The sequence below is a fragment of the Vigna umbellata genome, chromosome 1, assembly GCF_029865625.1.
Source record: "Vigna umbellata cultivar VRB3 chromosome 1, Vumbellata_1.0, whole genome shotgun sequence".
Lineage (NCBI taxonomy): Eukaryota > Viridiplantae > Streptophyta > Magnoliopsida > Fabales > Fabaceae > Vigna > Vigna umbellata.
In genome coordinates, this window is record NC_142165.1 from 38,759,995 (window position 1) to 38,783,451 (window position 23,457).

The following is a 23,457-nucleotide window of genomic DNA, read 5'->3' on the forward strand; positions in this document are numbered from 1 at the left end:
TTAATTCTTGATGTAGTAAACATTTTTAAAATGAATAAATAGATTTAATTTTATTCTTAATAAATTTGTAACGTTGAAGTAAAATAATAAAGAAGCATTAAAAAAATTAAAAAGAAAAAAGAAAAACTTGTCTAAAATGAAACATAAATAGTGTATTAATTAAAAATAGTAATGTTTTAGTCTTTTAGTAAAAGTTGTAATGATTTAAATATGTTTACTAAATTAATTATATAATATTTAAAATAAAATATTAAATTAAGTTGAATGGCTATTAATAAAATGACATATTAAAATTATATATATATATATATATATATATATATATATATATATATATATATATATATATAAGTATTATAGCAGTGCTTTTAAAATATGATTTTAGGTCCTTTGATTTTAAGAAAACTACTTGATGATAAAAATTTAAAATTGAAGTTATAATTTAAATTAATGATAAGCTAATATTATAAATATTAAAAAGGCAAAGATTATTGTTTAAGATTACAAGAAAACCCTAAAAGTTCAAATTAGAAAAATGAGTAAATATAAAATATAAAGTAGATAGATAACCTATTTTGATGTCATTTAATGTAGTTAACATCATCCTATTTTAGAGGAAAATGGTTCCAATTGGCACCCTAATCCTATCTTTAGAATAAATCAAACTGATAACCTTCTGCTTCAGATAATAATATCAAAGACATTTTGTCCTATTCCTGGATAAGCACTGATTTATTTAAATTAACACCTTGATTGATACATTTACCTGTTAAATGCCATCCTCACCAATCTTAATCTGGTTATAATACACATACAATGTTTTGTGTTATCAGAAATTGCAAATGATTAAACCTCATCTGATATAAGCCAATGATGCTTAATTGAAATTTGCACAAGAAAATTATCAGTATTTTTCACCTTTTATATACTCTGAAACTATTCCAATCACATGTTCAGTTTCAGCTGCTGCTGAATTGAGAGATAGCATACGGTGATCTAGAAAGAGCAAATAACTCCATCCAAAACTGGGAATTTATACTGATATGTACTACAAAGAATTGGGAATGTATCTATACAGACTCTATAAAGAATCAAAGAATGATATGTTCTATGCACTGATTGAGCCTATTATCAACTGATGAAAATCTACATTGCCTCACATAGTTGAATACAAATTCTGTGTATTTAATGAAAGAATGTGAGGAAACCTACAGGGATATGCATGCTTGACCATGCCTTTCAAGATGATGCTATCAAGAACTGTGGTTCCCATGGAAGTGACCTCAAGAAGTTTGGCAAGGGATCAAAATCATACCGATTACCAAAACCGGCTTCTTTTCATGTTTGTTCATCCATTTCTGTGTAATATTTGTACCAAAAGCTTGGTATCATATGTGCAATTAACTGGGATCAGTGATGTTATGAGTCATTGCACATGCACTCAGGAATAGGATACTTAGTGACATCTCTTGCAGCCTTGCTAGTCCTGAGTTCTGGCTGACCTAATGAGTCTTGATGCAATTCCTTGATGATGCTGTTGAACTCTTCTTCAGGGAGGGAAGAGTTCAGAAAATAGGGCAGCATATGTCTTTTGTTTGGTGTTATATATTTCTTGTGACCTGCATAAGCCCTGTGACCCTGAAATAACATATAGTTTCAAGAATTAGAAGCTGTCACATATTACAAACTCTATATTAAGAGTACATACATTGTTGCAATATAAGCGCTACTTCTAGCTTCTAGAGAATTTTTTTCCTTTTAAATTTGTCTCCAATGAATGCTTCTAAATAGGTTTAGCCAAACTTATTCTAGCTAAAGAAATGTTTATATAGTCTTATAATACCTGAATTGCATGGCCCATATTTCCTCCATGAGATGGCATGAAAACATCACTCTTCTCAGAGACTATGTAATCTATGGCAGCCATTAGGGAAGCTTTATTTGCAAATGGTTCTAGTTCTCCAGGTAAAGCAAGATCTTCCTTGCTGTAAATATTTTGAAACTCGTTGATTAGTGGTTGCAATGCCTCTTTCCCACCTAACGGTTGTCCTCCAGCCCAGTAAATTCTTGCACTTTTTGGAGCTCCTAGAGCTTTAAGCAGCCTACAAATGAGAAGGAGAAAAAAGGATCAGAAAAGCTTCACACACTAACACTTAGAAGACACCTAAATTCTATTTAAACATGTATTATCATGGTAGAAAAAACAGAATGAAGGATTATATCTACCTGGTAACCTCCACAGCATTTAAGGGGCAGAGACCAGCCAGCTTCCTTTCATGGTATGTCATGTTTGATTTCGCAGTTAAGAGTTCAGGCCTATTTATCCTCTCATTTTTTACAATCTCATCATGCTCAGGACTCAGACCAGGTAGACAACCAGTTCTCACCCAGACATCCTTTTCCATCCGTAGATGAAGAGCAAGGTAAGGTCCCTTGCTTTTCATTCTCTCGGCAATGTTGTTACCAAGTTCCTGAACAGGCTTTGCAAACCTTAATGCATGAAAAGCAACCTGAAATACAAGTGAGAACATTATGAATATTTTTCTATGGAGAAACTATCAGATGCATTTTCATCTTTATATCCAAACAGGCATATAAAGGAAGTTCCAAATTGCCTTTCCCTCTTTGTCATGAGAATATAGAATTTTCCATACCTTGCATCTAAGCTTTTGAAGATCAGGAGGAAGATCCTTTGTCAGCCTCGAATCCAGTCCACGTAAAAGCAAGACACCTTCTCTGTTGAACTGCATAGAACAACAGGAATCATGTTAAACTCTTGTTCAACAAGAACAACACTTGAGTAAAAGCATTCACAATTAACACTGCAGTTAAAACAATAGCATAGAGGGTTCTAACTTCTAACAACTTGTGTATGATACTGCAACACTTATATTTCTATCAGATATTTTAGTGATATCCACAGAAATGATCAAATGTGGAGATAAAACAAACTTACTCTTCTGAGATAGTGTGATCGAATCCAACTGGGAGTGGCATGAAGGGGAGGGCTCCCCTCTACTGGCCTTGTCATTAGATGTGTTGATGGCAAAGCTGAAACCACCCTCACATCATTGGCAAGAACACTAAGTGCTCCAAATCAAATATATCAGCAAATTCACTGCAAAATGGAAACAAACCTCAGGTAAGGAAAAAGGCTATCTTGTGACATGTCCAAATAAGAAAAGAAATTAATTTATAATCAGCAAAATTCAACTCTTCATTTAACATAAAGATCAACCAAGAACGAGACCAGAACAAGAATCTGTATATCTTTTTACCTTTCATCTTCCCAAATGACATTGACTTGCAATATAGGAACAACCAAAGCAGCCCCAAGAATCCTAGCAATGACAACAGCGTCAACAATCTGATTCCGCTGTTGATTCATCCCTCCAGAAACTACCACCATGAGGTACCTCCTCCTGTTCTTCACAATTCCCTCACTCTGCCTCCTGTACTCCCTGCTAAAACCTAAGCAAGGCTTGTAACCCAACCCATCTGGCTGCTCCCAAAACTCACTCTTTTCAACCTCTTTAGCTGTTTCCACCCCTCTTGGAACCTGTGCAAGTAACTGCACACTGGTAATCAGAGGCTCTGAAACAGTGTCATCTGCACCATCCAAAATACCACCCTCCTGTGACACAACTCCGGGCATGGATTTCGATAAGCCTACTGAGGTTGCACAAGGGAAGGGAGGAAATGGGGTGTCCAGATTGAAGCCCAGCTTGATCATGGCTAAGAAGGCAAGGAGAGAGAGAATGAAAAGGAACAATCTTGGCCTACCCCATTTGACAAAGCTGAAGACTTTGGAATGTCTTGCACATTTCTTGGGAGATTCGAGCAAGGATTGAATAGAAGAAGACGATATGGAGTTGATGATCTGAGAAGGGACTGAAATGCAAGACAACTTCTTGGCATTGTTCTTGGACTTTGCCATGGCTTTCTTCTCCAAGATTCAATGCTTCTTTGATTGGTGAGTTTTATAATAGCCTTGTGATGTGTTGTTTGTTAATGGCTAATGGTTTTTTCTATTTCAATTATTTTCTAGAGAGAGAAGTAGGTGTCTGGAGGAGAGAGAAGAGGCGGCGGGAACACCGAGTTTGTCTGACGACCAAAGGCAACGCGTTGATCAAAAAGTCCCTCCGGTTTTGAGTTTGGACAAAAACTTGTTTTGTTTTTTTTTGTGTGCTTTCGGTCACATAGTTACTTTTTTGTTGCGCATGTGTTTTGAACAAGATTATTTTATTTTATTATCTAAAGAATATTAAATATTTATTCAAATATATGTTTCATTATTTCTATTCAAATACTAAAATAATAACAATTTCTACAAAAGTAAATTAATTAATTAATTGGACTTTCAATTTTTTTTTCACACTATATTTGTTAGACTTATTTAACAATTATTTGCTACTTATTTACACAAGAGTTCCCTCAACTTAGGAGCGCTTTGTCGTGTCTCACACACTGTTCCTCAGTTCATAGTCCATTTTCTGTTCGTCTCTCCTCTCTTCCTTATTTTACTCGAACCTTCTTCATCAAATCCTTCAATTTAGGGTTTATTTACCCCCAATTCCCACAACCCTTTTTGATTGGCCTTTGTAGTTTCTCGCTCTCATTACCCAAATGGTTCGCTCTCATGGCGTCACTCTCGTTAATCGCCTTGCTCGTCGATCTTTCCGTGGTGCCAACCTTTCTGTAGGCATCTTTTCGACTTCTTTTTCAGGGTGCTTCAATGAAATATGGTTTTCCAATTGTGCTGCAAATTCTCATTTGCAGGTTTATCAATCAGTGTTCCAAAGGGGTTATAGGACACTGAACTCTGGGCTTTTCCATCCATCGAGAGTTACTGGTAGTTTTACGTCTAATGGTGTGTGTTAAATTAATCCTTTTATTCTCTTTCCCTTTTCATTGTATTACTGTTTGGGAAACTAAGCAATTTGTCAATTTTTGTTTAGTTTCAAAATTTTCATTTTGGGTTATGTTATTTGGTTCTAAGGTTATTTTATTTTATGTAAGTTAATAAATTGCTGAATGAATTGAATATAGGCCCATATCTTGTTTTCTTGCAATGTTGAATCTAATTTAAGTGTTACATGCTTTTCAATTGTTGTTTATGCTCACCTGCTCCTCTTTATCCATTTGCAGTTGGAGGTGGCTTTAATTTGAAAAAATGGTTACTATTGGGCGGTGCAAATAAATATTGGGAGGCATCTAGATTGATTCATGGCTCAGGTATAAATTTTAAAATTCTGCATCATATACTTTGACTTGATTTTTTCTATTAACGGAATCAGAAGGAGTTTCAAGTTCGTTTACCTTTCACTCAATTCAGTACTCTCTTTGCTTCCGAATGAATACTTGTTAGTTGTCGCATGGATGTTGATGACCAATTTGTTTTCCCCAAATTCTATTACAGCATTTTTGGCAAGAGACTATTATGATATTCTCGGTGTGAGTAAGAACGCAAGTTCTTCCGAAATAAAGAAAGCTTACTATGGCTATTATTTGACTTAAGAATGTTAAACATAGGAATTACAATCACAGGGAAACATTGAGTCGAAAAGTTGATAGATTATACACTTGCAAGGTTGAGTAGCATTAAAAGAGACCGCATAAACGAGCGAACCAACCAAGTGAAGTGAGAAACCAAAAACAGTATGAGATTGAGTTACTTTCACAACTTGCAATGTACCTACTGAAACTTGTGCTAAGTTTTAATGTAAATGATCCATTCAAATAGACATTGAGGAATCATAGTGATGTTTAGTGATATTAGGTTCTAGGTACTAAGAATGGACCTAGAGTTACATTCAAAGAGAATTTGCAGGACATAATTAATTACATCTTTATAAGTGATAACTTGATCATTACAATAGAGGTACGAAGTGGTGAAATATAGTTTCAATACATAATTTTCAATTAAATTGTTTTTTAGCTTACTACTTTTTGAAATTAACTTTATTTCCTTAGATCAAATCTTGTATATTTTACCAAATGTCAGTGGATACTATACTTTAGAAATTATCCAATATATTTGTTGAAAAATTTGATTGCTTTGGAGCATCCACAATCACTCGTTCAATAACCAATTTTTTTACCTTGTCGTGTTCTAGTTGAATTGATAGTCATGATCCTTGTGGGAAACGTATCAACGATTGGCAGAGTTTTCCTGCGTTTTCTTAGGCCATACTGCTCACAATTTTCTTCGTTTTACGGTCCTCATCAATTTTCTTATCAATTGTTGGTTTGGGCTTTGGGGTAGACCAGTATTTGTCCAATTTTCCTATCAATCTTGCCAATTGGGCTAATTAACATTGAATGAAAACCATATGGTTCCAAAGAAATGTCGCATTAGAGATTAATAGTTAGATGCTTTAATAGAAATTAATCATTTTCAGACTCAAGCAAATTGACAAACAAATAAAACTACAAGAGGTATCAATTTAATCCACGGAGCTAGTCCTAATCTGCATGGATCAAAGTCAAAAGTAGCCTAAAAGGTTCACATAAGAGAAATAAGGTTGAGTCGGGACGAAATCAAATAAATTATCCAGGTTGCGCGTTAAAGTTAAAGTGTACTCACTGTTATTGCATTCTAGTTACGGAGATTGCATTTTAGTTAAAAAGGAATGTACATGTGACAGTGTGGTAGTGGGAGTGTTAGATGGGAAGTGAAGTCCGATTTGAAGTTGCAGTTCCATGCATTCAATCTCTCATAACTGGTCTTGTTCTTCTCTTGGTCTTGGTTCAGGTGCGAGCATCATCACCTTTCTTAAGGCGTGCAAGAGCAGTGAACAACGGAAGCAAGTGCAGGCTTCCATCATCTACCGAGGCCTTGAGCAAGATCACTTCCTCATCTCCCTTTTCATTCCCCTCTCACACACCCTCTCCACTCTCTCCTACACCTCCTCCGTCTTCCTCCCTGTCCTCACACCTTCAACCTTCCTCTGGAACACTCTCATGAAATCCCAATGCCACAACAGATGCTTCTCCCAAACCCTCACCGCCTTTACTCGCATGAAGGCGCATGGGGTCCTTTCTGAACCCTGAACCCTGAACCCTGAACCCCGAACCCCGAACCCCGAACCCCGAACCCCGAACCCCGAACCCCGAACCCCGAACCCCGAACCCCGAACCCCGAACCCCGAACCCCGAACCCCGAACCCCGAACCCCGAACCCCGAACCCCGAACCCCGAACCCCAAACCCTGAACCCCGAACCCTGAACCCTGAACCCCTAAACCCACTTGCGCGCTCTGCCAAGGGTCCAGAGCATTATGTTGTAGTGAATGGCGTTCAAGTCATAGCAACCCTTTTCCTTGAACCATTCGAAAATCTGCAGATCCCTCTGCCAAGAGACCTGGGCCTTGAGAATTGCATTGATTTCCCTGCTGGACAGAGTCTCGTCCCACTGTCTTAGAGCGTTATCCAAGTCGTGAATGGTGTCAAGAGCGTGGAGAAGGGAAGGAATGCATCCACCGTGAGAGACCCATTTCGTCGAACCCGTGGAGTGCAGCTTCTTATCGACCATCTTCTTTGGGGTGCTGGAATCAGCATTTTTATCCAAACTCAGTTTGTTGAAAGGATATTTATTCGGAGAGTGATAGGTCCTAATAGTATTCGTTCAATAGTGTTCGACCTAATAGTATTCTGTCTATTAGCATTTGGGGTTTTAGCGTTCAGCATAAGTGAGTTTGGATAAATGAATAAACGATTGTGGATTTTGAACGAGCGTTCCAGGGAGGAACGACTCATGTATTGAATATTGGGATTTGTAAAGTATGACTGTGGGAAGTTAGTGCTGGCGATTCATCCTGATGTTCCGTGAGTACTCGTCCTCACGTAGAGGGGAGTAGGTCATGTGTGGGAACGGCAGGAGGTCATAGTCCTTAGGGGTACTTTGGATGGAACGGACTAAACTCGGGTGGCAGCTGATGAGAATTCCAGTTACTACATCACCCGGACGCACGAACGTCGTAGCTACACAGAATTCATACAGTCCGGACAGTTGGTCTAGTATCAGGGTTTGATTAAATTGTTTACTGGAATGTATTTGAATGTGCTTGCCTATGAAAATGTATGTTATTACTTGAATTAAATTTCATAAGCTTACCCTGTGTTTCCTTGTGTTGTCTTGTTGTACGTCCGTCTTGTCATTGCAATGATCATCCGTGTGATGTGAGCAGATGGAAGCATGCTACTTGAAGAGGCACTGGAAGAAGGAAATTTGGAAGATGCGAACCTCGTAGACGTTGAAGTAAAGGCCGAACCGTAGGACGTTCGTTCTGTAGTTAGTAGTTTAGCATGAAGTGACCGTTCGGTCACTTCCTTTCCCTTTTTGTTATTTGACCGATCGGTAATTTGACTTTTGTAAGCCGTTCGGTCATGTTTCTCTAAATCTTGTACAGTTTACTTTTGGTAACCCTATGTAAGGCCGTTCGGCCAAAGATTGTTAGTTTGTTTAGTATAAAATTGAACTGGTTTATTATTAAATGTAATTAATTCTATTATATGGTTTTTACTGTATTTTTGGGATGTTACAAACCAAAACGTGGTTTGCATGTAACAAAAGAACGAACGACTAAGGGGAGAAGACTTACCAGCTCAAACTTGAAACTCAATCGGTTCAAGATGAAGCTTGGGACGTCGGGAATGCTTCCACGGTACCTGAACGATGATCGGAGTAGAGAAGGGTAAATTATAGTAGAGAGAAGAGAGGGTTTTCTAGAGAGAAGGAGGAGGAAAATGAAAGATCAGATATTGGAAAAAGGTGCATGCAGAGGAGAGTGGGCAGATCATCTGAGTGTCGAGCTCCCCTCTTGACACGTGAATTCCACTAAACAATACGTGCGTGGATTTTACTGGTTCTGACAAAAATTATAATTTTGTAAAATTAAAAATGTTATTAGAAATTAAATCCATAAAAAAATTATTAAAACTGAGAATCTAAGAATTGTTTCTATAAAAATTAAAAACAAAAAATAAATCTACTATACAAGACTTGAAATATATTTTAGTCTTGAAATGAGCAAGGTAAAACCAAGGGCTTTGAATGGCTGTTTCCATGACAAAAAGGCATTTTGGAGCTTCAAAATCAAATTGGGTTTTCTCCCTAAAGTATTAGTCTTTGGCTTCCTCTTATTGTTGCTGTGGCCAGGTTTAGAGATCTTGAGATTCTTTTCTCTCTCTTTACATTCCAAAAGTGAGTGCGATTGAAATTTTGAAGCGTATAAATTTCTTGTTTTGTGTTCATATAATCTTTAACAATACCAACTCCTCCTCTAAAACTCAACCCCCATGTGGTAATCGTTTGTTCTACGCTGAATTTCATTTTCGTCCTTTAGAAATTGGGAAATATGGCGTGGAGGCTTTTGGCATTACGCCCTCTCACTAAATTTCATTTCCACAACAATCTCTCCTTCAATTCCTCATTTCCAAAAACAAGGTACTAATTTCAAATCTTGTTTTACATTTCAAGGACTAGTCTTGTTTTCATTACTATCCAATCTTGAACACTGCAAACAAAAAAATTGCACTTTATTATATTGGATTTTTGCCTAGTTAAGTAAAATGAGGATGCTAGGAAGATAAACTTTAGAATTGTAGTAAAAAATATAAAAAGGAAATTGGAAGGTAATATTCAGTTTATGTCAGACTTCGGAAATGACTAACGCAGTGGAGACCACGTGGCAATCGGAAAGCGCGACACTTCAACAACGGACGCCAGGTGTCACGCCGAGGGGAGTCAGAAATCAGCTAGTGGGAAACAGGTGTCGACCGAAGAGAGGATGTTCGCTCGGCGGTGGGAAGCAAAACTTGGATTTTCAGAAAAACACTCCACTCTCTGCATGCACCCTCTTTTCAGATTTCTGAAGAATCCCAAATCTCTCCTCCTTCTCTCTACGTCTTCTTCATCTTCTCTCTGAGAAAACACTCACTTTCTCTCCTCCGATCACTATTCTGGCACCATAGGATCACTTCCGGCGTCCCAAGCTTTAGTTTGATCCGATTGGTTTCAAATCCTGAACGAGTAAGTTTTTCTTGTCTTAACCGTTCGTTTGTATGAACATGCAAACCAAACTCTGGCTGCATGCGATCACCTTGTCTGAATCAATCTTAGTTTTCTGTAACTTGTTTTAGCTTGAAGAGTTTGGTGAAGCGTTGAGAGTAGAAGAAATCTTAATTCCGTGAAGTGAGTTTTATTCTCAAGGACGTACGTTCACACTAGAGGTAAGGGAAGCTTATTTAATTTAATTGGTATTTGTATGTGATCTTACTGTATGAACGTCCGTTGTTTGATTGAATGAATATGGTACATGCTTCTTGATATGTATGCTGATGGTTGATATGTATGAATGTGAATATGAGCAATTATTTTGGAGTATGAATTATTAATATGGATTCTATAAAGTATAAAAATTGATATTTGATATGAAGTTATAAGGTATGAACTGATGTGTTGAAACTTGAGTTAGCAATAGATGAAAATCTGAATATGAAATTTCTACTATGATAGAGTACGTTCGTTACTGAACGATCATTGACCGTTCGGTTTTCTGTGAACATAGTTAAAACGGGATTCTTTCATTTGGATAGAATCCCAGTGTAGGACGAGCGTCCTCGTGTGGTAATACTATGTTTGAGCGTTCGGCCAAGCATAGTTGTATCCGCGTATCCCTTGATAAAGTAATATATCAAATCTTGTACTAAGTAGTGCTCGGTCTTACACCTAGCGCTCGTACTGAGTAGTGCTCGGTCTTACACCAAGCGCTCGTACTCGTTTCTTGTATAATCAATCTCAGTAAAATAGCGTTCGCTTAACTTAATGAAATTTTCTTATCGACCGTGCTCAGTCATTGACTGACATCTGGATTTCTTGATGTAAATTCAAATAAGCTAAATATTCATAAACGTTCGGTTTCTTCGTGTAAATGCTTCTAAGTATTATTATTGGAATGTCATAAAGTGTTTGAATCGATTGGTTCCAGCATAGAGTCGTAGCCTTTGGCGAGGTCTTTCCAGCGTTCGGTTAAGAGTCAGTCCATATAATTTAATTCTCATGGCAATGAACGTTCGGTTCATTCGTTTCCTGCTATATCTATTACGTTCGGTTTTTCTCTCAAAACGACAGTAAACCTCTCGGTCTCATTCTATTCTGGAAATGGAAATCTCTATGTCTCGTTCCATGCGTTCGTCCTCATTCTGTGAGGATGGAACGTTCGGTATTTGGTGTCTTTATAAACCTTTGAATAGAGAGGATATTTAATTTATTGACAATAAAGATGAATTTGAGAAAAGTGATAATGAAAGATGGAATTTGGGAATGATTATGAGTGAAATAAGAAGAGAATGTGATATGACTGAAATTATGTGAAGTTGAACGAGCGTTCCAGGGAGGAATGACTCATGTATTAAATATTGGAATTGGTAAAGTATGACTGGGGTTATGCTACTGATGGCAGTTCATCTTGATGTTCCGTGAGTACTCGTCCTCACGTAGAGGAGGGTAGGTCATGTGTGGGAACGGCAGGAGGTCCTAGTCCTTAGGGGTACTTTGGACTGATAGGGCTAACCTCGGGTGGCAGCTGTTGAGGGTATCCCAGTTACTACATCACCCGGGTGCAGGAACGCCTGTAGTTACACAGATTCATACAGTCCGGACGGTCCGTCTAGTGATAGCTTTCGTATGGTTATGTGTGTTGAACTATTCTTGTGTTGTTGAGATGTTTAATTTATATGTTGAAGTATGAATTAAATTACATAAGCTTACCCTGTGTTTTTCCTTGTGTTGTCTCGTCCTTGTACGTTCGTCTTGTCTTTGCAATGATCATCCGTGTGGATGTGAGTAGAAGGTGAAGCGTTGTTGGAAGACGTGATCGAAGAGGAGAATTTGGTGGACGTTGAAGTTAAGGCCGAACCTTAGATCGTCCAGTTTTATTAGATGATAGTTGTTATGTAGTGATCGTTTGGCTAGTAGTATAGGTTTTTGCTGGAGTGGTCGTTCGACCAGCGTATCTGTTTCTTTTAGTTATGTTCGACCGTTTGGTATTTTTTCCGTGTAAACCGTTCGGTCAGATCTCTGTATGTTCGGCCTAAATTTTGAAATACTTCTGTAAGGACGTTCGGCCTGGTGCGTTCGTTCCTTTAGTGGAAAACTGTACTGAATTATTGTTAAATGTAATTAATTCTATTATATGGTGATTACTGTATTTTAGGGATGTTACAGTTTACTACACTAATAATTTTTTGGGTTTTTTTTTTCTTTGGTTTAGCTTGTAATATTGTGTGAGAATAAAAGAAACATAATTGAAACAGAAGTTTGCTTCGATATTGACTTACACTGCTGTAGCTTGGACTATGTAGTGTGCAAGGTTCGTGGCCAGGAACCTATTCTTTATCAGCTCTATTATATGAAAACATGTTCTATCCTGGGAAGCATAGGCTTTCATTCATGTTCATTTCTGAAGTATAACAATAAGGTTGCAGAGAAACACTATCAGGATTCTGAGAAGGCCCCGAGTGGTAATGAGGGTAATGGCAGTGCCAAAGAAAATAAGAAAAAATTGAAAGGAAAAAGAGCAGTTGTAAGATGGCTGAAGTTCTTTAGATTTAAGAAGAAGAAAGAGTATGAAAGGATGACATCAGAGGAAAACATTTTATACAAACTGTTGAAGGTAAGTTTTATTTTTTATTTTATATGGACCTTTCTATTGTTTTCAAACAGTATGTATGGTTTTGCTGATTATTTATTTTTTGCACCTTTGCCTCCCTGTTCTTGCAATATCTATACATAGGTTTGTATTTCTTATTAGTATTTTCATACTACTCATGGCTTGTTTTTACCTTTTAGTCTGAAACACTAGGATTCTGTCACATATTCATGAAATAGTGATGCTCTTGATAAAAATAAATCTGTTGCTGTTGGAAACTTTGTAATGGGATAGTGTTTTCTTCTAATGTATGCTAAAACTTGCTTATGAAATCAACTGGAACACTAGAAGCCTTTCAAGCAATATTCTGTGAAAATTATTTAGAGATAGAACTGCTTAAATTTCTTAAACCATGTCCTGTTGTCAATAAAGATAAAAATAAATTTATGGTTCTCTGTATTGAATGTTGGATTGTTGCACTATACCTATTCAAATCTTTAAATACATAATTTCAGTAAGATAAACATGAATTAAATCTTTCAGTCTTTAATTTACAGAATTATTTTAGTGCATTCATTTTTATAATAAGGTAACAACTTTCCATCTAATTCCTCAAGTATTTTTTTTTGTCTTTTTTAATTTTCATAGAATTTGTCAAAATATGTTTGGTAAATAGTGTTTGAAGATATCTAGATTTTTAAGAGATAAGACATTGTTAGGTACAGAACCAGAAATCAGGGTAAAAATGTAATCTTTATTTGTAAAAAATCAATCTCTGCCCTAGTATAGTATCTATGTAATACAGACGGATATGTTGTACATAAAACTCTCTCCTTTATCAAGATATTTGAGAAACCTGTATTCTTCCTCCCAATTTCTATCAGTTGTCAATTGACTCTAGCTAGCCACCCCTTTATCACCTGTCTTTTTTGAAGAGAAAAAGTTATTTTATGAACAAAAGTAATTTCTAATACTAAATAAAAGTAGTACTACCACTCTTGTCCTTCCAAACCAGGCACTAAGAGACTTAATTACTTGAATAGGTGATATGCATTCCTAGTTACTCTTCTTACCCATATTAGCTTTATCGTCACATTTTCAACATTTTAGTTGCTTTCACTTTGTTAATGGCCCTTGGGTAATAATTTCGAGCCCACTTATCTTTCTCAAACAAGGGTGAGTAAGAGGTTCTATGTAATTAACTCATTATATGAGTGGTAGTATTGGACCAAGAGTAGAATGAAAATTAGGAAAAATCAGAACGTGTAGTATTATTTAGTGGACGTCCATATTCTCAAAGTGATCCAGAGATAGGAGAAGATACTTGAGGTAAACCCCTCCTCTAGGAATTCATGAGATCCTGGTCCTCTCCCAGCCTGCTGAGGAGATCCCAAACATCCAAGATCTGGATAAGGAGTGGATCGTACCTAGATTGTCTTAACATGGTAAGCTTGACAGAACCATTTTAATTAGCATTCAACCAAAACTCTGACCAATAAGCTATTTTTTCCATTTCTGTGATCTAGAGATAAAAATATATACACAAGAAAACTTCAGGGGTTTGAACACTCTTCAACCTGCCTACTCCAATCAAATTTTTCTGATCTTGGTACAACATCATGGGTTTGTCTGAAGAAGACATTTTTTTCCTCAAACGAAGGTTGATCCTAGTGTTTCTATGTACAAACTATTCATACCGTAATTGAATACATCATACAGTTAAAAGTGTTATGAAAACTTAATTTGATTTTGTTGCGTCAGTTATTGAACATACAGTGTTTTCTCCATCATTCTAGGCTCGAAAGAAAGAAGAGAGACTTTGTGAAGCCCTAAAAAAGATTGAGCCTGCTGAATCTTCTGAAACAACCCACGATCCTGAGATATTGACACCGGAAGAGCACTTTTTCTTCTTAAAGATGGGCCTTAAATGCAAAAATTATGTGCCAGTTGGAAGGCGAGGAATTTACCAAGGTGTAATTTTGAACATGCATCTACATTGGAAAAAACATCAGACCTTGAAAGTAGTGGTGAAGACATTTTCAGCAGAGGAGGTTAAGGACATTGCTGTTGAGCTGGCAAGATTGACTGGAGGTATAGTGCTTGACATTCATGAAGATAACACAATAATAATGTACAGAGGGAAAAACTACTCCCAACCTCCAACAGAGATTATGTCTCCACGAGTGTCTCTTTCGAGAAAGAAGGTACTGTGTTGTGTACTAAATTTTTAGTCACTTTTTAATACAGAATAGAAATTGAGTTTAACTGGGTGTGGGGTTTCAAAATCCTCCAACAGTTCTTGGTCTTTCATTGTCCAGAATTTTATGGTGAAATTTCTACTACATAATGCTTCAGTTGCACAACCACGGCTACGTTTGAAATTTTGCATTTGCGGACCTTTGATGCATACATACAATCACTCATGTTCATGCTACTTGTCTGTTTCACAAAATTTGATGTTTCTTTTTATTTTAAAAATTCTTCGGTGCCTTCATGATGTTGATTCTCATCTTTTGCAGGCATTGGATAAATCCAAATACAGGGATGCTCTCCGTGCTGTGAGGAGACATATTCCAAGACTAGAGCAAGAACTTGAAATTCTGCAAGCGCAATTCAAAAGTGCAGCAGAGAGTAATACATATGCTTCTGACGCAATCCAGGACATTGACAGAGAGAGAATTTCAAATTTTCAGTTAGACAATTCAGTTAAACACCAAGAGTTGATGGATGATAACATTGGATGCACAGAAGATGAGACAGATAATGACTCTGAGTTGGATTCTGATTCCGATAAGTTATCAGATATATTTGAGACAGATTCGGATGTAGAGAATTTCACCAAAGAGGAAAAACCTCTTTATTTGGACGAGTTTGATAAGTTTCCAGAGCAAAGCAATGGAGAAACAATTGATTTTGAGGAGCATCTACGACAGATGTGTCTGAATTCGAAAAACATGGAAAAGGACCAAGACTTACCAAAGCTGGATGAAGTTGACAGGATTTTTCTACATGCCACATCCTTTTTAAAGAAAAAAACAAAATGAGAAATTTGCTAAACGCGAGTGTTGTAATCATCATACTTAAAGAAAGAGTAGCCTTACAGAAATTACGATGTACAACCATGAATGGCTTTTCTAAATTACAAAAGTTTTAGATTTAGCACTTTATTTGATACGCTTAGTATTTACTAGTCATTAAATCACAACTTATCCATGTTGAGTCATGTCAATGTAGGATTAGGGATAAAGTTCTCCCAACTCCTTTCTTTACAAGCATTAAATTTGAGGTTTTCCGTAAAGGGAAGTCAAGTTTTTTAATACTTATATCAGGAGTTTTGTGCCTTGAAATGAACAAATATTTTATCTAATTTGTTGATCGTTCTAAAGTATTACCGAGACAATAAAAATAAACATATCTTGTTCTAACTCTGATTTGAGATATCAAATTGCTCATTGTTGGTCTTGGTCTTCCTTTTAGTGTTAATTGTAACTGAACTGCCATTCCTCTGTTTTGTTGAACATGCTCTCTGAGTCTCGCAATCTCATTTGCTACAACTATTATTTGTAAAAAGACGTAAGAAAAAAAGTTAATATGAATTCCACATACATAGTACATATACATCTCATACATTGATTTTGATACCAAGTGTTGTCAAACCTGCGAGTTTTGGTTCGGTTCCGTGCTAACAATACATGCAATTGGAAGAAGGGCTACCACTCAGATGGAGAAATCGGTGTTAAGCTCATAAACTTACATTTGCTACTTGATTTGTCATAAATATTAACAGATTTATTTATTAGAGATAAAAGGTGATATGTTAGACTTTTTCTAATTTAATTTTGATAAATATTAACAGTTAAGTACATGAAAATCCAAAGTGTTTATCTTTTTTCTTATAGCGGTATCTCTTTTGCTTGTGTTACAATGATTATCGGCTGAGTTTTTTTGTTTTCAGAGACAAATATACCGATTATTACTTTTTTTAAAATAAATCAGAAAGAGAAAAGTAAACTGAAACGAAAGTTTTTTTCAAAACAGGGACAGTGAGGGTGCATGATTGGTTATACTCGTAAAATTTTGTATTTATCCTGTACTCAATTTGAATTTTAGTTTTATTGTAAATATTATATTATAAAGATTAAATGTTAAAAGGAAATAGGTTTGGCATACGTATTTGTACTTTAAGCAATAAAATATATGTAGCACTTTCTGATTTCAAGCAAATTAAATGAGAAAATATAAATATAAAACCTAGAACGTGAAACAAAACCAGTAAAAATTTCCATCAACAATAAATAAAGTAAAAATTTAATTTGGAGACTCAGTGGCTACACATCCACCTATTCATCAAGGATGTTTAGGTGTTCCAACCAAAAGGTTGGTCCAATAATGTCAACATGTTCTACAATGACCTTTCCTTTACTTTCAAAAGAGTTACCATTCTCCTCGTGAGTTGGAACAGTGTCTACTTTGTCCCTATAAACTGAGGATCCTTGTCGGAACATGACTGGTAATTTATTGTAGTCAATAGCCAATTCTTCAATTTTCTTTTGCAACTGACCACCCTTTAAACTATTCTGAGCTTCCCTTTTGCTTTTGCCAGATGCAACTAGCTTCCAGAAACAAGAGTTATATTGATTGTTGATGTGGCAATCCACCTGTCTCCATGAAAGGTAGTCCCTTAGAATCTCAGTAGATGGATAGCACACTGCTCGCCCATCAAAGGAAGGAGGGTATTTTAACTCGCTTTGTGGGAAGAACTCATTCCATCTCATCACATAAGTGGATGTGAAGAAAGACACAATTGCTGAAACCATTTTATTAGCTCTCCTTTGGTAAAGATTACAGGTTTTCTTAATAATAAAACTGTACTCATCACTAACCCCATAGGCAAAGACTATATCCTCCCAAAACTTTTCTAAGACAGCAACTCCACACAAATTCATCAGGTTATCACACGCCTAACTTGAGTGTCAGAGTATCTTTTGCAAGTACCTCCCCCTGGAGCACGAAGGCAATCGATCGGCCAAGACTGAAGTGACCGAACGGCTCCGACAGAAGAAAGGCAAGCAGCTCAGGCGATTCCAGCCTTCGGAAGGAAGAAAGACACGTCACCAAAGGTTCGTCTCTCGGTCCCGTAAAAATCTACCGAAACAATATGTAAAGTCACAAAAGCTGGTTGATGGTGAGACTGTCCTTGTCTAGTTCCTTGTGATTTCAGCAGGATGTCACTCGGTCCTACGGTGGACCCCAAAATGTTTCGGTAAATATTTTCGGAACCGAGAGACTAACCTTCTGACGTGTATTTCCTACTTCCGAACGCTTGGATCGCCTGCTTACGATAGAAGGCATTGCAATTAATGTCAAAATCACTTCTAATAGAAAACACAACATAGAAGCTTATCGATTTTCTAATAAATTGTATGATATAAAAGACTAAAACAGATTTTAAAGATACATTATTCTTAATAATCATTAAAAAACAATAGGATATCCATAATTATTTTTTCATGAGAAATTAAGTATTATATATAAACATTCAATTAGATGAATAATGACCACAACATTTTTATTTATATAAGTATAAATTTTATTATTCTAACAGATTCATCAAATAAATAACTGTCAGACCTCGGAAATGACTAACGCAGTGGAGACCACGCGGCAATCGGAAAGCGCGACACTTCAACAACGGACGCCAGGTGTCACGCCAAGGGGAGTCAGAAATCAGCTAGTGGAAAACAGGTGTCGACCAAAGAGAGGATGTTCGCTCGGCGGTGGGAAGCAAAACTTGGATTTTCAGAAAAACACTCCACTCTCTGCATGCACCCTCTTTTCATATTTCTGAAGAATCCCAAATCTCTCCTCCTTCTCTCTACGTCTTCTTCATCTTCTCTCTGAGAAAACACTCACTTTCTCTCCTCCGATCACTATTCCAGCACTGTAGGATCACTTCCGGCGTCCCAAGCTTTAGTTTGATCCGATTGGTTTCAAATCCTGAACGGGTAAGTTTTTCTTGTCTTAACCGTTCGTTTGTATGAACATGCAAACCAAACTCTGGCTGCATACGATCACCTTGTCTAAATCAATCTTAGTTTTCTGTAACTTGTTTTAGTTTGAATAGTTTGGTTGAGCGTTGAGAGTAGAAGAAATCTTAATTCCGTGAAGTGAGTTTTATTCTGAAGGACGTACGTTCACACAGAGGTAAGGGAAGCTTATTTAATTTAATTGGTATTTGTATGTGATCTTACTGTATGAACGTCCGTTGTTTGACTGAATGAATATGGTACATGCTTCTTGATATGTATGCTGATGGTTGATACGTATGAATGTGAATATGAACAATTATTTTGGAGTACGAATTATTAATATGGATTCTATAAAGTATAAAAATTGATATTTGATATGAAGTTATAAGGTATGAACTGATGTGTTGAAACTTGAGTTAGCAATAGATGAAAATCTGAATATGAAATTTCTACTATGATAGAGTACGTTCGTTACTGAACGGTCATTGACCATTCGGTTTTCTGTGAACATAGTTAAAAAGGGATTCTTTCATTTGGATAGAATCCCAGTGTAGGACGAGCGTCCTCGTGTGGTAATACTATGTTTGAGCGTTCGGCCAAGCATAGTTGTATCTGTGTATCCCTTGACAAAGTAATATATCAAATCTTGTACTTTAAGATTAGTAGTGCTCGGTCTTATACCTAGCGCTCGTACTAAGTAGTGCTCGGTCTTACACCTAGCGCTCGTACTTAGTAGTGCTCGGTCTTACACCAAGCGCTCGTACTCGTTTCTTGTATAATCAATCTCAGTAAAATAGCATTCGCTTAACTTAATGAAATTTTCTTATCGACCGTGCTCAGTCATTGACTGACATCCGGATTTCTTGATGTAAATTCAAATAAGCTAAATATTCATAAACGTTCGATTTCTTCGTGTAAATGCTTCTAAGTATTATTATTGGAATGTCATAAAGTGTTTGAATCGATTGGTTCCAGCATAGAGTCGTAGCCTTTGGCGAGGTCTTTTCAGCGTTCGGTTAAGAGTCAGTCCATATAATTTCATTCTCATGGCAATGAACGTTCGGTTCATTCGTTTCCTGTTATATCTATTACGTTCGGTTTTTCTCTCAAAACGACAGTAAACCTCTCGGTCTCATTCTATTCTGGAAATGGAAATCTCTATGTCTCGTTCCATGCGTTCGTCCTCATTCTGTGAGGATGGAACGTTCGGTATTTGGTGTCTTTATAAACCTTTGAATAGAGAGGATATTTAATTTATTGACAATAAAGATGAATTTGAGAAAAGTGATAATGAAAGATGGAATTTGGGAATGATTATGAATGAAATAAGAAGAGAATGTGATATGACTATACCCTATACACTATACTTTATACCCTATACCCAATACCATATACCTTATACCCTTAAACCCTTAAACCCTTTAACCCTTAACCCTAAACCGTAAACCCCAAACCCTAAACTCTAAACCCTAAATCGTAAACCCTAAAAAACCTTAAACCACAAAATCCCTAAAAACCATAAACACTAAAAACCTTAAACCCTAAAAACCTTAAACCCTAAAAACCCTTAACCAAAATCCCTGAACCCTAAATCCTGAACCCTGAACCCTGAACTCTGAACCATAAACCCTAAACCCTGAACCTTGAACCTTGAACTCTAAACCCGAAACCCTGAACCATAAAAACGGTTTGGTTCTGCTCGGTTCAGTTGGATTTGGTTGGGTTGTGTTTTGTTCAGTTAGGTTGGGTTCGGTTAGGTGTGGTTCACTTGGGTTCGGTGAGGTTCGGTTGGTTTGGATGGGGTTCGATTGGGTTCGGTAGGGTTGGGTTTGATTATGTTTGGTTTGGTTGGGTTGGATTGGGATGGTTAGGTTAGGTTGGGATGGGTTGGGTTCAATTGGGTTGGATTCTGTTAGGTTTAGTTTAATTAGGCTGGGTTCGTTTGGGTTGGGTTAGGTTGGGTTGGGTTTGGCTGGGATGGGTTTGATTAGGTTCGGTTCGGTTCGGTTCGATTCGATTGGGTTGGGTTAGGTTCAGTTGGGTTTAATTCGTTTGGATTTGCTTGGGTTCGGTTGGGTTCAGTTTAAGTTTGGTTGGGTTGGGTTTGAAGGGGTGGGGTTTGGTTGGGTTGTGTTAGGGTTGGTATTAGGTTTTGGGTTGGGTTTGGATAGGGTGTAATTTGGTTTGGTTTAAATGGGTTGGGTTAGGTTGAGTTGAGCTAGGTAGGGTTGGGTTTAGTTTGGTTGGGTTGGGTTGGGTTTGATTAGTTTTGGTTCGGTGGGGTTAGGTTGGGTTGGGTTAAGTTGGGTTAGGTGGGTTGGTTTCACTTGGGTTAGGTTGGCATGGGTTTGGTTGGGTTAGGTTGAGTTTGGTTTGGTTTGGTTGGGTTGGGTGGGTAGGGTTGGGTTCGTTTGGCTTGAGTTCGGTTGGGTTGGGTTGGGTTAGGTTTTAATTCGATTTTGGTTGGGTTAGGTTGGGTTTAGTTTGTGTCAGTTCGGTTGGGTTAGGTGGGGTTTGGTTCAGTTAGGTTTGGTTGGGTTTGGTTCAGTTAGGTTTGGTTGGGTTCGTTTCAGTTGGGTTTGGTTGGGTTCGTTTCAGTTGGATTCAGTTCGGATCGGTTCGGTAGGGTTTAATTCGGTTCGGTTGGGTGGAGTTGGGTTGGGTTGGGTTCGGTTTGGTTCTGTTGGGTTGGGTTTGGTTTGGTTCGTTTGGGTTAGGTTTTGTTCATTTTGGTTTGGGTGGGATCAGTTCGGTTCGGTTCGGTGGGTTGGGATGGGTTAAGTCGAGTGTGGTTGGGTTGGGCTGGGTCAGGTGCAATGGGGTCGGGCTGGGTCGGGTCGGGTTGGGTTGGGTTGGGATGGGCTGGGTTCGGTTGGGTTGTGTTGGGTTCAGTTAGGATGGGTTTTGTTGGGTTGGCTTAGGTTCGGTTAAGTTCAGTTTGGATTGGTTGGGTTGGGTTTAATTTGGTTTGGTTTGGTTTGGTTAGGTTCAGATGGATTAAGTTAGATTGGATTGGGTTATGTTCGGTTCGGTTCGGTTGGGTCGGGTTGAGTTGGTTGGGTTGAGTCAGGTGGGGTTTGGTTGGGTTGGATTAGAGTTGGGTGTGTTTAGGTTGGGGTTGGGTTGGGTTCGATTTGTTTCGGTTTCGTTCGGTTGGGTTCGGTTCAGTTTTGTTGGGTTGGGTTGGGATGTGTTGGGTTGGGTTGGGTTGGGTTAGGTTCGGTTGGGTTGGGTTCCGTTGGGTTGGGTTGGGTTGGGTTCGGTTCGGTTCAGTTAGGGTGGGGTGGGTTCGGTTTGGTTCGTTAGGGTGGGTGATGCATAACTATTTTATACTATTCACTTAGTTTTCTGCACCAAATTGTGTTAGTGAATTGTGTTTAATTCTCCATTATTGGCTCAATTTCACTATTTGGACTTAATTAGACTGTTAATTCTTATTTTAATTAATTTAAATTATTTGGGCCTAATTATTTTAATTATTATTTGCAGGACAATCACTTTTAGAAAGGTAGAGAAAGAGGGTTTGAACCTATTGCATAGAACCAAACGATCTAAGTATGTTGCACCGAACGATATGAGAACGACGAGCCTACAGAGCACTGTTGCACCGAACGACAAAGCATTATTGCATGAGAACGCCTATATTGGACGATAGTGAACGACTTCACCGATCACCGGAGAACGAACCTACAGAGCACTATTGAACCGAACGACAAAACCCTAAATCACTGAATGGTCAAATGAAGTCACAAGAGAAAAAAAATAGGACAATTTTGGAATCATATTCTGGGAATAAAAGAGTGTTGTTATGTCATTTACCAATTTTCACATCAACATTGCATTTTAAATTCATTTTTTCTGTCTAGGTTTGGGCTCATTTTTGGCCATCTTTTGTAGAAGCCCATTAGAATGGCATAATTGTAATTTGGGGTCTATAAACCCCAAATCAGATTTCAGTTTCTTCTCCTTCCTTTCATTCACATTCTTCTTCTAGGTTTTAGGCTCTTGAGTGTTTTTCTTCTTCTTTCCTCTTTTGGGGGTTTTAGGTTTTATTCTCTTAACCTTTCTCCGTAATGAATCATTTATGTTTTCAATTGCATTTTCAATTTCGTTTCTTGATTTCATTTTAGATTCTAGTTTTGTTTCATCACCTCCATTTACGTTTACTGTCTAATGTTCTCAATCCATTTTCGTTTTCTGGTTTGTTGTTTCTGCTATTGTGCTCGTTATCCAATTTAATTGCATTTGATTATGTTGCGTTTTTTATTTTGTGTGTTTTCCTATTTCTGCATTTACTATAATACCGTTTGGTTTTGCTAATTATATCGTTCGGTCTCTAACATACTTCGCTGTTAGAGACCGTTCGACTTATTCTTGTACTGCTCGGCTTTACTTAAACGTTCAGCTTTACTTACTTGTATCGTTTTGTTCGGCTTTAGTAGTTGTCCATTCTTGTCTCTATTCGCTTGCTTATCATTCATACCATTCAACATTACTTATACCGTTCGACTTTACTTATACCGTTCAACTTTTAACACACTTCATTGTTAGTATCGTTCTGCCTCCCTAATAATATCGTCCGATTTCTTATTTTCGCTCCAGTTTTTATGTCCATAGTTACTTCAATGTTTTCAATTCTATTTGGTTGTGTTAATTTCATTTTAATGTTAGCTTAAGTGTGCTTGGTTGGTCATTAGCAAAAGTTACATTGTTTCTTTGAGATTTTTGGACTCTACTTGTGTAATTTGCTGCTCTGGCTTGACATTCTATTAAATC

The 23,457-nt window shown here is 37.3% G+C and overlaps 1 protein-coding gene and 2 pseudogenes across 8 annotated transcripts; 1 reads left to right on the forward strand and 2 right to left on the reverse strand.

Annotated features, from left to right (window-relative positions):
- Positions 1-987: 987 nt before the first annotated feature.
- LOC124837393 (O-fucosyltransferase 20-like) lies at positions 988-4,107 on the reverse strand (annotated as a pseudogene). The gene is made up of 6 exons (XR_015783227.1): positions 3,279-4,107; positions 2,957-3,118; positions 2,655-2,744; positions 2,227-2,510; positions 1,844-2,102; positions 988-1,638 (listed from the first exon to the last, which is right to left on the reverse strand). The product of XR_015783227.1 is annotated as an O-fucosyltransferase 20-like (transcript).
- A 309-nt stretch (positions 4,108-4,416) lies between these two features.
- Positions 4,417-15,824, forward strand: LOC148205289 (putative CRM domain-containing protein At3g25440, chloroplastic). 7 transcript variants are annotated; one of them, XM_088102927.1, is made up of 6 exons: positions 4,417-4,698; positions 4,780-4,870; positions 5,149-5,235; positions 12,366-12,676; positions 14,449-14,856; positions 15,172-15,824. In XM_088102927.1, the coding sequence occupies exons 1-6, from the start codon at positions 4,627-4,629 to the stop codon at positions 15,694-15,696; spliced, it is 1,494 nt and encodes a 497-aa protein (XP_087959053.1). In that variant the 5' UTR covers positions 4,417-4,626; the 3' UTR covers positions 15,697-15,824. The 7 variants fall into 7 exon arrangements, with proteins under 7 accessions (XP_087959053.1, XP_087959052.1, XP_087959054.1 ...); XM_088102928.1 differs by lacking the exon at positions 4,417-4,698 and adding an exon at positions 8,189-9,447 and having other exon boundaries at positions 4,815-4,870; positions 12,352-12,676; XM_088102929.1 differs by lacking the exon at positions 4,417-4,698 and adding an exon at positions 8,189-9,447 and having other exon boundaries at positions 4,815-4,870.
- Positions 15,825-16,931: 1,107 nt separating this feature from the next.
- LOC148205290 (tRNA(His) guanylyltransferase 1 pseudogene) lies at positions 16,932-17,598 on the reverse strand (annotated as a pseudogene).
- Between the last annotated feature and the right edge of the window lie 5,859 nt (positions 17,599-23,457).